This window comes from Macaca nemestrina, chromosome 20 (assembly GCF_043159975.1).
Source record: "Macaca nemestrina isolate mMacNem1 chromosome 20, mMacNem.hap1, whole genome shotgun sequence".
NCBI classification, from domain to species: domain Eukaryota; kingdom Metazoa; phylum Chordata; class Mammalia; order Primates; family Cercopithecidae; genus Macaca; species Macaca nemestrina.
This window is the reverse complement of record NC_092144.1, coordinates 49,975,134-49,987,721: the sequence shown is the minus strand read 5'-3', so window position 1 is coordinate 49,987,721 and position 12,588 is coordinate 49,975,134. Positions and strand designations below refer to the sequence as shown.

Below are 12,588 nucleotides of genomic sequence, written 5' to 3'. Positions count from 1 at the left end.
GGGCGGGATTGGTGGACTCGCGGGCAGAGGGCGGGACAAAAGGCGCGGATTGGTGGCATGAGAGGGGCCCAGCCCAAAGGGGCGGGGCCGAGGCCAGCGATTGGCTGAGCAAGTGGGAAGGGACGTGCAGAGCTGCTTTGCCGAGCCGAGGAACGGATTTAGTCTGGAGTCCGGGGGCAGAGTCGAGTCTCCGGATTGGATTGGAGCGGACTTGGGGGAGGGGATACGAATGCAAAGAAGGGGGCACGGGCAGAATTGACAGAAAGAGGCTGGAAGAGGAGCTGATCTTGAGCTGGCGGGAGCGATTACTGGTCTCAAAGGCAAAAAGGAGGAAAACTCGGAAGATAGGCGCAGGTTACTTCCCGCCTCCCTTTGCAGATAATCTTCCAAGAAAACCTTTGCTGTGCGATTTATATCCTCCGCGTAGTCCCATTGGCTCCCTCCCACTGGTCTAGAGAGGACACTACAACCCCCTAGTTGGGCTGCTTAGGTTTTCCTTTGCTTGTGTCAGAAACCTAAGCTTAGGAGCCCTCCTACCGCACACGGCTTTCATCAGTGAAACACTGCCTAGCAACCACTGACGTTACCATATGCAGCGGGTTAACTGGTTAGATTCAGGAACCCAGAGAAACATTTCATTTGTATAGTCCCCATCCCACCCTACCCCACCCCAAAGACCACAGAGACAGGCCGTTTGCACTGGGCTGACTGTATTTGCATAAAGCCAAGGAGGGGAAACGGCAGGGCCAGCGGTAGGCTGAGCTCACTGGCAGTAGAAATCCCATTTCTGAAAAAGAGAAAGGGGAAACAGTGGAGAGAAAACCAGCGGTCACACCACAAAGGATCTAGTGGTTTTTGCAAAGGCTGCAGCTGCAGGGCCCAGGTCTGGCCACGCAAGTGCTACGCAAATTAGCCTAGAGCCCTCTAATCTTTGCACCTCCCAACCGGACCCATTTTACTGGTGAGAAAATTGAGGCAGGGAAAGAATTTCTCCCAGCGCACACACCTAGGGAGCCAAGGGTGGGTGCATTTTTGCCCATCCCCACAACCTAAGGGTCCTCCCCCCAGATTTTTTGCCAGCCCCCATGACACTCACGTCTGTCTTCACATCGACTTTGCCAGGTTTCAGGGTCTGGTCCTCCCGGACAATGCTACTGGGGAAATAGCCCAGGCGAGCGGCCAGATCTCCATAGTAATCTCCCTGAACCTAGGGAAGAGGAGTTAAAAGCTAGGGTCTGGGAAGATGGCAAGCTTATGCCTGCTGAAGGCTTTGCATTCTCCCTTCTCCCTGATCTCCATGTAACTGGCTCCATCCTTGTCATACGAATCTCAGCTTAAATGTAACCTGTTCAGAAGCCTTTTCTGACCACCCAAGTCAGTCTCTGTTAATACTCACAGCAGCGCATATTTGCTTTTATTATTATTTTGGAGACAGGGTCTCACTGTGTCACCCAGGTTGGGGTGCAGTAGCATGATCACGGCTCACTGCAGCCTCAACTTCTGGGCTCAAGCAATCCTCCCACCTCAGCCTCCTGAGTAGCCGGGACCACAGATACACGCCATGACGGCCAGTTAATTTTTAATTTTTTTTTTGTGGGGGGGGGGTCTTACTATGTTGCCCAGGCTGGTCTCGAACTCCTAGGCTCAAGCTATTCTCCCAACTTGGCCTTACTTGGGATTACAGGTGTGAGCTACCATGCCCGGCTGCTATTTTTTATGACTTGCTTTTTGCTCATTTCTCTCCATTAAAATAAAAAGGATCAGGCCGGGCGCGGTGGCTCAAGCCTGTAATCCCAGCACTTTGGGAGGCCGAAACGGGCGGATCACGAGGTCAGGAGATCGAGACCATCCTGGCTAACACAGTGAAACCCCTTCTCTACTAAAAATACAAAAAACTAGCTGGGCAAGGTGGCGGGCGCCTGTAGTCCCAGCTACTCAGGAGGCTGAGGCAGAGAATGGCATAAACCTGGGAGACGGAGCTTGCAGTGAGCTGAGATCTGGCCACTGTACTCCAGCCTGGGTGACAGAGCGAGACTCCGTCTCAAAAAAAAATAAAAATAAAAAAATAAAAATAAAATAAAAAGGATCATTTGTTGTTGTATCTTGGTATCTAGAACAGAACGTGGGACCATAGCAGCTGCCCTAAAATTGGTAAATAAAGTGAAAATAGGCTGGGGGGGCGGTGGCTCACACCTAGAATCCCAGCACTCTGGGAGGCCAAGGCGGGCAGATCATGAGGTCAAGAGTTCAAGACCAACCTGGCCAGTATGGTGAAACCCTGTCTCTACTAAAAATACAAAAATTAGCCAGGTGTGGTGGTGCATGCCTGTAATCCCAGGTACTCGGGAGGCAGGAGAATCGCTTGAACCCAAGAGGTGGAGGTTACAGTGAGCCGAGATCGCACCATTGCATTCCAGCCTGGGTGACAGAGCAAGTCTCTGTCTCGGAAAAAATTAAAAATAAACAAACAAGGGCCGGGCGCAGTGGCTCACGCCTGTAATCCCAGCACTTTGGGAGGCTGAGGTGGGCGGATCATGAGGTCAGGAGTTCGAGACCAGCCTGGCCAATATGGTGAAACCCTATCTCTACTATAAATACAAAAATTAGCCGGGCGTGGTGGCGCGTGCCTGTAGTCCCAGCTACTCAGGAGACTGAGGCAGAAGAATCGCTTGAACTCGGGAGGCGGAGGTTGCAGTGAGCCCAGATCTCGCCACTACACTCTAGCCAGGGCAACAGAGTGAGACACTGTCTCAAAAATAAATAAAGTAAGTAAGTAACAATATACCCCCACAATGTCTATTTCAGTTCATCCCCCTCAAATCTTCCCTTCATGGGGATAATGAGTCTACCCCAGCCCTGTACCCTTCCCTCTTTCACTCTCCCAAGACTCACGCTGCCTCCCCAGAAGAGCCGCCCACGGCCCTTCAGCTTGGAGAAGACATACACCACTTGGCCCCGGTGAATGGTCAGGAATCGGCAGTCGGGGGCCATGTAGTCCTGAAGGGCCACAGCCATGGAGATAGGGTCTAGGGAAGGAATAGAAGGGAATGCAATACCCTCCACACAGGCTAATACCCCAAGCCCCCAGTTCTCCCTCCCCACTCTTACAGCTGCACTCCTGGTCTGCACACAGCTTCCGGTCAGCCAGCTTGGGCATAGGGCCACCCCCGACACCAGGTCCGGAGAAGGCAGACAGCAAGACGATGACACCGAGGAACACCAGGGACCAGGCCATCGTGGACTGTGAGCAAGAGAGTGAGCAAAGGGGTGCTGAGGTCTCCAATTTCCTCCCCTCCCTCTCTCCCATAGTTCAAGGAAACTTGTGTTCTTGGTCTTATCTCCGCCCTAAACCAGTCCCAAATTTCGCCCACACCACCTAGAAGTTGCTACCCAGCCAGAACCATTTCAAGGATAGGGTAAAGGCTGCAAGCCCAAGGAAATTCCCAGATAAGGTCCAAAGCAGCTCACAGCTTTCCCAGTGACAGCCCCCTCCTCAACAATCACAGAGGCCCAGACAAGGTGGTTGAGATACTCAATTCCATCTTCTCTTGAGTTGGCTTAGGTACCTGGGCTCCTCTGCTGTCCCCTCTGGCGACAGAAGCAGGAGGAGCCTGTAAGGAAAACCACCTTGGAATTTCCTGTGCTGTGGGGCGGGAGAACAAGGCAGCCCTTTGATGACCAGAAACAGCTCAGCCCTGGAGTACTGACTGAATATTGTATGCTGAACCTTAGGCTAGGCAATGTCCCACCACGATCACTGTTTATCTGCACCAGCCGCTTCCCACTGGATGACCTGGGCTAAGCTATTTCTCCTCACAGAGCCTCAGCATCCTTATATGTAAAATGGGAACAATAAAAAAAGCCAGTAGTTATAGAGCATTCACCAAGTACGTATTTATGTTATGAACTCAAATGGATACTCTGTATCATGTCAGGAGTGATTATAAACCCTCCCTTTCTTTTTTGAGACAGGGTCTCACCCTGTTGCCCAGGTGGAGTGCAATGGTGCCATTGTGGCTCACTGCAGCCTCAACCTCCTAGACTCAGGCAATCCTCCCACCTCAGCCTCCTGAGTAACTGGGACTACAGGCACAAGCCACCTATGCCCAATTAATCCATTTTTCTACAATAATTATTTTGAGGTAGGGTCTTGCTCTGTTGCCCAGGTTGGAGTACAATGGCATGATCCTGGTTCACTGCAGCCCCTATTTCCTGGGCTCAAGCAGTCCTCCCACGTCAGCCTCCCGAGTAGCTGGGACCACAGACATGCACCATTATGCTCAGTTAATTTTTTTTTTTTTTTTTTTTTTTTGAGACGGAGTCTCGCTCTGTCACCCGGGCTGGAGTGCAGTGGCCGGATCTCAGCTCACTGCAAGCTCCGCCTCCCGGGTTCACGCCATTCTCCTGCCTCAGCCTCCCGAGTAGCTGGGACTACAGGCGCCCGCCACCTCGCCCGGCTAGCTTTTTGTATTTTTTAGTAGAGACGGGGTTTCACCGTGTTAGCCAGGATGGTCTCGATCTCCTGACCTTGTGATCCGCCCGTCTCAGCCTCCCAAAGTGCTGGGATTACAGGCTTGAGCCACCGCGCCCGGCTAATTTTTTGTATTTTTGGTAGAGACAGGGTTTCGTCATGTTGCCCAACCTCGTCTCAATCTCCTGGGCTCAAGCAGTCTGCCCACCGTGGCTTTCCAAAGTGCTGGGATTACAGGCATGAGCCACCAAGCCCAGCCTAATTTAATTTTTTGAGACAGGATCTTGCTGTTGCTCAGGCTGAAGTACAGTGATGTGATCATCGCTCACTGCATCCTTGAACCCCTGGGCTCACGAAATCCTCCCCCCTCAGCCTCCTGAGTAGAATAGTAGGCGGGTCACCATTCTTGGATGATTTATTTTTATTTTTCTAGAGCCAGTGCCTTACTATACTGCCTGGGCTGGTCTTGAGCTCATGTCCCCAAGCGATCCTCCTGCCTCAGCCTCCCAAAGCACTGGGATTACAGGCATGAGCCACCAATGCCTGGCCTATAACCCCTTGTTACATGGAAATGGAAGTGTGGAGTTAAGGAATTTGTCTAAGGCTTACAGAGCCAGGAAGTGGAGAAGTGGAGGGGCTAAGACTTGTATCCAGGCCCACAGCCATTGCTATGCTATCTTTTTTTTTTTTTTGAGATGGAGTCTCATATTGCAGTGGTACTATCTCGGTTCACTGCAACCTCTGCCCCGGATTCAAGCAATTCTCCTGCCTCAGCCTCCCGAGTAGCTGGGATTACAGGCATGCACCACCATGCCCAGCTATTTTTGTATTTTTAGTAGAGACAGGGTTTCTCCATGTTGGCCAGGCTGGTCTCGAACTCCCAACCTCAGGTGATCCACCTGCCTCGGTGTCCCAAAATGCTGGGATTACAGGCGTGAGTCACCACGCCCGGCCCGAAAGATTTTTTTTTACAGACAGGGTCTCACTCTGTCGCCCAGACTGGAGTACAGTGTCACAGTCACAGCTCACTCAGCCTTGAATGACTGGGCTCAAGCTATCCTCCCACCACGGCCTCCTAAGTAGCCGTGACTATAAGTGTGAGCCACTGCACCTGGCTTCGAAATGCAATTTTTTTTTTTTTTTTTTTTTTGAGACGTTGTTTCGCTTTTGTTGCCCCGGCTGGAGTGCAATGGTGCAATCTTAGCTCCCTGCAACCTCCCCTTCCCGGGTTCAGGTGATTCTCCTGCCTCAGCCTCCCAAGTAGCTGGGATTACAGGCGTGCGCCACCACGCCCAGCTAATTTTGTATTTTTAGTGGAGATGGGGTTTCACCATGTTGGTCAGGCTGGTGTCTAACTCCTGAACTCAAGTGACCCACCCGCCTTGGCCTCCAAAAGTGTTGGGATTACATGTGTGAGCCACTGCACCCGGCCCCACTTTAAAACCCTTTTAAAAAAATTATTTCTTGGCCTGGAGCAGTGGCTCATGCCTGTAATCCCAGCACTTTGAGAGGCCAAGGCGGGTGGATCACCTGAGGTCAGGAGTTCGAGACCAGCCTGACCAACATGGAGAAACCCCGTCTCTACTAAAAATACAAAAAAAGTAGCTGGGCGTGGTGGCACATGCCTATAATCCCAGCTACTAGGGAGGCTGTGGCAGGAGAATTGCTTGAACCTGGGAGTCAGAGGTAGTGGTGAGCCGAGATAGTGCCATTGCACTCCAGCCTGGGCAACAAGAGTGAAACTCTGCCTTAAAAAAAAAAAAAAATTATTTCTTCATTCAGGCCAGGCATGGTGCCTTACTCTTGTAATCCCACCACTTTGGGAGGCTAAGGCAGGCGGATCACTTGAGGTCAGGAGTTTTGAGACCAACCTGGCCAACATGGTGAAAATACAAAAATTAGACAGGCGTGGTGGTGCACACCTGTAGTCCCAGCTACTTGGGAGGCCGAACCAGAATCGCTTGAAACTGGGAGGTGGAGGCTGCAGTGAGCCATGCCACTGCACTCCAGCCTGGACGAGAGAGTGAGATCCTGTCTCAAAAAAAAAAAAAAAAAAAAAAAAAATCAGCTGGGCGCGGTGGCTCACACCTATAATCTCAGCACTTTGGGAGGCCGAGGCAGTCAGGTCACAAGGTCAGGAGCTTGAGACCAGCCTGGTCAATATGGTGAAACCCTGTCTCTACTAAAAAATACAAAAATGAGTCAGGCGTAGTGGCACGTGCCTGTAGTCCCAGCTACTCGGGAGGCTGAGGCAGGAGAATTGCTTGAACCTGGGAGGAGGAGGTTGCAATGAGCCAAGATCATGCCACTGCACTCCAGCCTGGGTGGCAGAGTGAGACTCCTGTCTCAAAAAAAAAAAAAAAAAAAAAAAAATCATTTCTTCATTCATTAAAGATTTCATGAGTACATAAAGTATGCTAGGCCTTGATCCAGACCCTGGAGATTCATCAAGGAATGAAAAATAAAGGGGAGATAATCAATGAACAAAGTTCAGATATATGATAGTGTGTGAAGTATTAAGGATACTCAGAAAGAACACTCAAGAATCAGCTGTGGGGACTGTGCCCCCTGCCCCATATTACTGATGAAGCCACAAAGTAGAAGTGACTTCAATTCCCAAAGCCCAATGCAGGTATCTCCTGTCGCATACTTAGCCTAAGGCCAACATTGGCCCAGTGCAGTGGCTCATGCCTGTAATCCCAGCACTTTGGGAGGCTGAGACAGGAGGATAGCTAAAGCCTAAAAATTTGAGACCAGCCTGGGTAACACAGCTACAAAAAGAAAAAAAGAAAAACTAGCTGGGCATGGTGGTACACACCTATAGTCCCAGCCACTCAGGAGGATGAGGTGGGAGGACCACTTGAACCCAGGCGGTAGAGGCTGCAGTGAGCCATGATCATGCCGGTGCACTCCAGAGCAAGACCCTGTTTAGAAAAAAAAAGACCAAAATTATCAACTTTTCTGTGGGTCGAATATCTCAGGCTCAAAGTCTGCTATAAGGCTGCAATCAGCCTGTCAGCCAGGCGTACAGTTTCATCTGAAGGCTGAACTGTGGGAGGACTGCTTCCAAGCCCATTCAGGCAGCTGCTGTAGAGATTCAGTTGTTTGTGGGAACTGGACTAAGGGCCTCCGTCCTCAGTTTTCTTGACACATGGACCTCTACAGACAGCTCACAACACAGCAGCTGGATGTACCCCCACTTTGTACTCTCCCTCCATATTGCAGCCACAGGAACAGGGTCACTGAGAAGCACAAATTTTTTTAAATTTTTTTAGACTTTTGAGACAGAATCTCACTCTGTCACCCAGGCTGGAGTGCAGTGGTGCAATCTTGGCTTACTGCAACCTCCGCCTTCCAGGTTCAAGCAGTTCTTCTGCTTCAGCCTCCACGTAGCTGAGACTACAGGCACGTGCCACCATGCCCAGCTAATTTTTGTATATTTAGTAGAGACGGGGTTTCACCATATTGGCCACACTGGTCTCGATCTCCTGACCTCAAGTGATCCACCCACCTCAGCCTCCCAAAGTGCTGGGATTACAGAGGTGAGGCACTGCGCCCGGCCTCTTTTTTTTCATCTCTCACCTCCAAAGTGTGCTTCAGAGATCCACAGGCTGAGCATCCTTCTCCAGAGGGTCTGCCTTGCTCCCAGGGACCCTTACTTCTAGACTGGCAAGTCCAAGCGTTTTTTTTTTTTTTTTTTTTTTTTGAGGCGGAGTCTCGCTCTGTCGCCCAGGCTGGAGTGCAGTGGCGCGATCTCGGCTCACTGCAAGCTCTGCCTCCCGGGTTCCCGCCATTCTCCTGCCTCAGCCTCCCGAGTAGCTGGGACTACAGGCGCCGCCACCACGCCCGGCTAATTTTTTTGTATTTTTAGTGGAGACGGGGTTTCATTGTGTTAGCCAGGATGGTCTCGATCTCCTGACCTCGTGATCCGCCCGTCTCGGCCTCCCAAAGTGCTGGGATTACAGGCGAGAGCCACCGCGCCCGGCCGTCCAAGCGTTTTTTAGAAAAGAATGGACACACACAGGCTTGGGGCCAGTGAGGAGTTTGTCAGGGATGAAGACTAGGTCTGTGCCATGTCTATAAACCCAACACCAAGCACCATGAGCTCAGCTCAAATGCACCTTCTCAGAGGGGTTTTGTGGACCACTCATTACTGTTCCGAGCCCCACTACCCACTTCACATCAGGATTTTTTTTTTTTTTTGGACAGATTCCTGGCCTGTCACCCAGGCTGGGGTGCAGTGGTGAGATCTCGGCTCACTGCAACCTCCATCTCCCAGGTTCAAGCAATTCTCCTGCCTTATCCTCCCGGGTAGCTGGGATTACAAGCACACACCACCACGTCTAACTAATTTTGTTGTTGTTGTATTTTTAGTAGAGATAGGGTTTCAGCATGTTGGCCAGGATGGTCTCAAACTCCTGATCTCAAGTGTTCCACCTACCTCGGCCTCCCAAAGTGCTGGGATTACAGGCGTGAGCCACCATGCCCGGCCCAGCCGAGGTTGTTTTTTGTTTTGAGATGGGGTCTCACTCTGTCACCCAGGCTGGAGTACAGTGGTGCCATCATAGCTCACTGCAGCCTTGAACTGGGCTCCAGTGAACTTCCTGGTTCAGACTCCCAAGTAGCCTGAGACTATAGGCATGTGCCACCACGCATGGCTAATTTTTTTTTTTTTTTTTTTTGAGACGGAGTCTTGCTCTGTCACCCAGGCTAGAGTGCAGTGGCCGGATCTCAGCTCACTGCAAGCTCCGCCTCCCGGGTTTACGCCATTCTCCTGCCTCAGCCTCCCGAGTAGCTGGGACTACAGGCGCCCGCCACCTCGCCCGGCTAGTTTTTTTTTTTGTATTTTTTAGTAGAGACGGGGTTTCACCGTGTTAGCCGGGATCGTCTCTCAATCTCCTGACCTCGTGATCCGCCCGTCTCGGCCTCCCAAAGTGCTGGGATTACAGGCTTGAGCCACCGCGCCCGGCCTGCATGGCTAATTTTTAATTTTCTTTTTTTTTTTTTTTTGAGACGGAGTCTGGCTCTGTCGCCCGGGCTGGAGTGCAGTGGCCGGATCTCAGCTCACTGCAAGCTCCGCCTCCCGGGTTCACGCCATTCTCCTGCCTCAGCCTCCCGAGTAGCTGGGACTACAGGCGCCCGCCACCTCGCCCGGCTAGTTTTTTGTATTTTTTAGTAGAGACGGGGTTTCACCGTGTTAGCCAGGATGGTCTCGATCTCCTGACCTCATGATCCGCCCGTCTTGGCCTCCCAAAGTGCTGGGATACAGGCTTGAGCCACCGCGCCCGGCTTAATTTTTTTTTTGTAGAGATGAAGTCTCGCTTTGTTGCCCAGGTTGGTCTCCTTGTCTCAAGCGACCATCCCACCTTGGCCTCTCAGTGTGCTGGCCCCACCACATCAGTTTTGTTTTCATCACAACACAATATTGGAAATTGTCCATTTTATTCATCACTGCATATCTTATCCCTACAAAAGTATGTAGCACACAATAGGTACTCAGCAAATATTTGCTGAACTTATTGAGTGTTTGCTAAGTGCCTGAAAGGGAGAGAGTGTGTGTGTTGGCGGATGGGTAATAACTACAAACATCATCATGGTATTAATATAGAGGGACTACTCTTTACACAGGAAGTAAACAAAACTCAGACAGGGGACATCAACTGCCCATAGGCTAACAGCTAGGAAGTCCCCAGAAAGCAGAAACCAGGACTGGCTGACCATGGAACCCACATACTTAATAGCCAGTAGGCCTGTGGTTGCCAGTGTGGTGGGCGAGACGTTTCCCCTTGCCTATTGGCAATAAACGTCATTTACTGCAGACAGCAATTCCTCTCTTGTTTCCACCTTTCCCATCACATGAGGTCTGCATGGGGTGCCCTGTATCTTCACTGCTTCTAATACTGACATTCCTCGTGAACGGGAAGAGCAGAGCATGAGCAGGATTGGGTTTAGAGCCTTGGCAGGAAAATAAGAATTTAGTATGTTTAGCCAGGTTCATTAGTGGCTCACACCTGTAATCCCAGCACGTTGGGAGGCCGAGGTGGGTGAATCATTTGAGGTCAGGAGTTTAAGACTGGGAAGCGGAGGTTGCAGTCAGCAGAAATTGCGCCACTACATTCCAGCCTGGGAGACAAGAGCAAAATTCCATATCAAAAATAAAAATAAAAATAAAAATAAAAATTAGCCAGGCATGGTGGCAGGTGCCTGGAGTCCCAGCTACTTGGGAGGCTGAGGCAGGAGAATCGCATGAACCTGGGAGGTGGAGGTTCCAGTGAGCTGAGATCATGCCAGTGCACTCCAGCCTGGGCGACAGAGTAGCTGGGATTACAGGCACGTGCCTCCACACTCAACTAATTCTTGTATTTTTAGTAGACACAGGGTTTCACCATCTTGGCCAGGATGGTCTCAATTTCCTGACCTTGTCATCCACCCGCCTTGGCTCCCAGAGTGCTGGGATTACAGGCGTAAGCCACTGCACCCGGCCTACTGTATCTAGTGGTAGATCTCCTACTTTTTGCCAAAAGATTGCCTTTTTCCATGTACCTGGTGTGAAAAAGGGTTTTAATGTGCGCATGAGCATATATACATACATACACACACACACATATATACATTTTTTTTTTTTTTTGAGATGGAGTCTCACTTTTTGTCGCCCCGGCTGGAGTGCAGTGGTGCGATCTCAGCTCACTGCAACCTCTGCCTCCCAAGTTCAAGCAATTCTTGTGCCTCAGCCTCCCGAGTAGCTGGGACTATAAGCATGTACCACCATGCCCAGCTAATTTTTTGTACTTTTTTTTTGAGACAGATTCTCGCTCTGTTGCCCAGGCTTCAGTGCAAGCCTGGATCACTGCAACCTCCACCTCCCAGGGGCAAGTAATTCTCCCACCTCAGCCTCATGAGTAGCTGGGATTGGCACCTACCATCATGCCAGGCTACTTTCTGTATTTTTGTAGACAGAGTTTCACCATGTTGGCCAGGCGAGTCTTGAACTCCTGACCTCAGCTGAGTCACCCACCTTGGCCTCCCAAAGTGCTGAGATTACAGGCATGAGCCACCACGCCTGGCCAATTTTTTTTGTATTTTTGATAGAGATGGGGTTTCACCATGTTGCCCAGGCTGGTCTTGAACTCCTGAGCTGAGATAATCTATCCACCTCAGCCTCCCAAAGTGCTAGGATTATAGGCGTGAGCCACAGCACCGGGCCATGCGCATGTTTTTTTTTGGTCAATTTAAAATTCCCCAGGACAGGAGTGTGACAAACTGCTAAGGACAGCCCCCCCAACCAATCTCCCATTTTTTTTTTTTTTTTTTTTGAGACAGGGTCTTGCTGTTGCCCAGGCTGGAGTGCAATGGCACGATCTTGGTTCACTGCACCCTCCGCCTCCCGGGTTCAAATGATTCTTCTGCCTCAGCCTCCTAAGTAGCTGAGATTACAGGCGCGCACCACCACGCCTGGCTAATTTTGTATTTTCAGTAGAGATGGGGTTTTTTTCCATGTTGGCCAGGCTGGTCTTGAACTCCTGACCTCGTGATCTGCCCAACTCGGCCTCCCAAGGTGCTGGGATTACAGGCGTGAGCCACCACACCCGACTCAATCTCCCTTTCTTTTTTTGTTTTTGAGACAGTCTCGCTCTGTGGCCCAGGCTGGAGTGGAGTGGCTTGATCTTGATTCACTGCAACCTCCACCTCCTGGGATCAAGCAATTCTCCTGCCTCAGCCTCCCGAGTAGCTGGGATTACAGGCACGCACTCCCATGCTTGGCTTAATTTTTTTCATATTTTTAGTAGAGACAGGGTTTCACCATGTTGGTCAGGTTGGTCTTGAACTCCTGACCTCGTGATATGCCCACCTCAGCCTCCCAAGGGGCTGGGATTACAGGCATGAGCCACTGTGCCTGGCCCTAATCTCCCTTTCTTATCCAGAGTTGCAGCTGGGTATGTGGCCGTACAGCCAAAAGTCACATATCCTAGACTTCCCCGCAGCTAGACACTGCAGGGGAATTGGGGTCAGGCACCTGCCCGAGGCTCCTGGCTGGCCAAGGCTCCTGGCTAGGAAGGTAGATCACCTGTGTGTGAGGTGGCCATACCCCTCATACCAGCATCAAGTCAGTAGCTTCC

The 12,588-nt window shown here is 51.0% G+C and overlaps 1 protein-coding gene across 3 annotated transcripts; it reads right to left on the bottom strand.

Annotated features, from left to right (window-relative positions):
* Nucleotides 1–672: 672 nt before the first annotated feature.
* Nucleotides 673–4,282, bottom strand: LOC105495325 (MIA SH3 domain containing). 3 transcript variants are annotated; one of them, XM_011764705.3, is made up of 5 exons: nt 3,469–4,282; nt 3,109–3,241; nt 2,893–3,026; nt 1,097–1,207; nt 673–787 (listed from the first exon to the last, which is right to left on the bottom strand). In XM_011764705.3, exons 2-5 carry the CDS (start codon nt 3,233–3,235, stop codon nt 764–766), a joined length of 396 nt encoding a protein of 131 aa, XP_011763007.2. In that variant the 5' UTR covers nt 3,236–3,241; nt 3,469–4,282; the 3' UTR covers nt 673–763. The 3 variants fall into 3 exon arrangements, with proteins under 3 accessions (XP_011763007.2, XP_011763008.2, XP_024652872.2); XM_011764706.3 differs by having other exon boundaries at nt 3,567–4,282; XM_024797104.2 differs by having other exon boundaries at nt 3,109–4,280.
* Between the last annotated feature and the right edge of the window lie 8,306 nt (nt 4,283–12,588).

What these genes read in the sequence shown, in the direction of transcription:
- LOC105495325 (XM_024797104.2), bottom strand. Translation starts at nt 3,307, where the DNA reads ATGGGAGAGAGGGAGGGGAGGAAATTGGAGACCTCAGCACCCCTTTGC. An exon ending in TGCAGACCAGGAGTGCAGCT is followed by an intron (nt 3,027 to 3,108) that starts GTAAGAGTGGGG and finishes TTCCTTCCCTAG; the next exon opens with ACCCTATCTCCATGGCTGTG. An exon ending in GGCTCTTCTGGGGAGGCAGC is followed by an intron (nt 1,208 to 2,892) that starts GTGAGTCTTGGG and finishes CCTCTTCCCTAG; the next exon opens with GTTCAGGGAGATTACTATGG.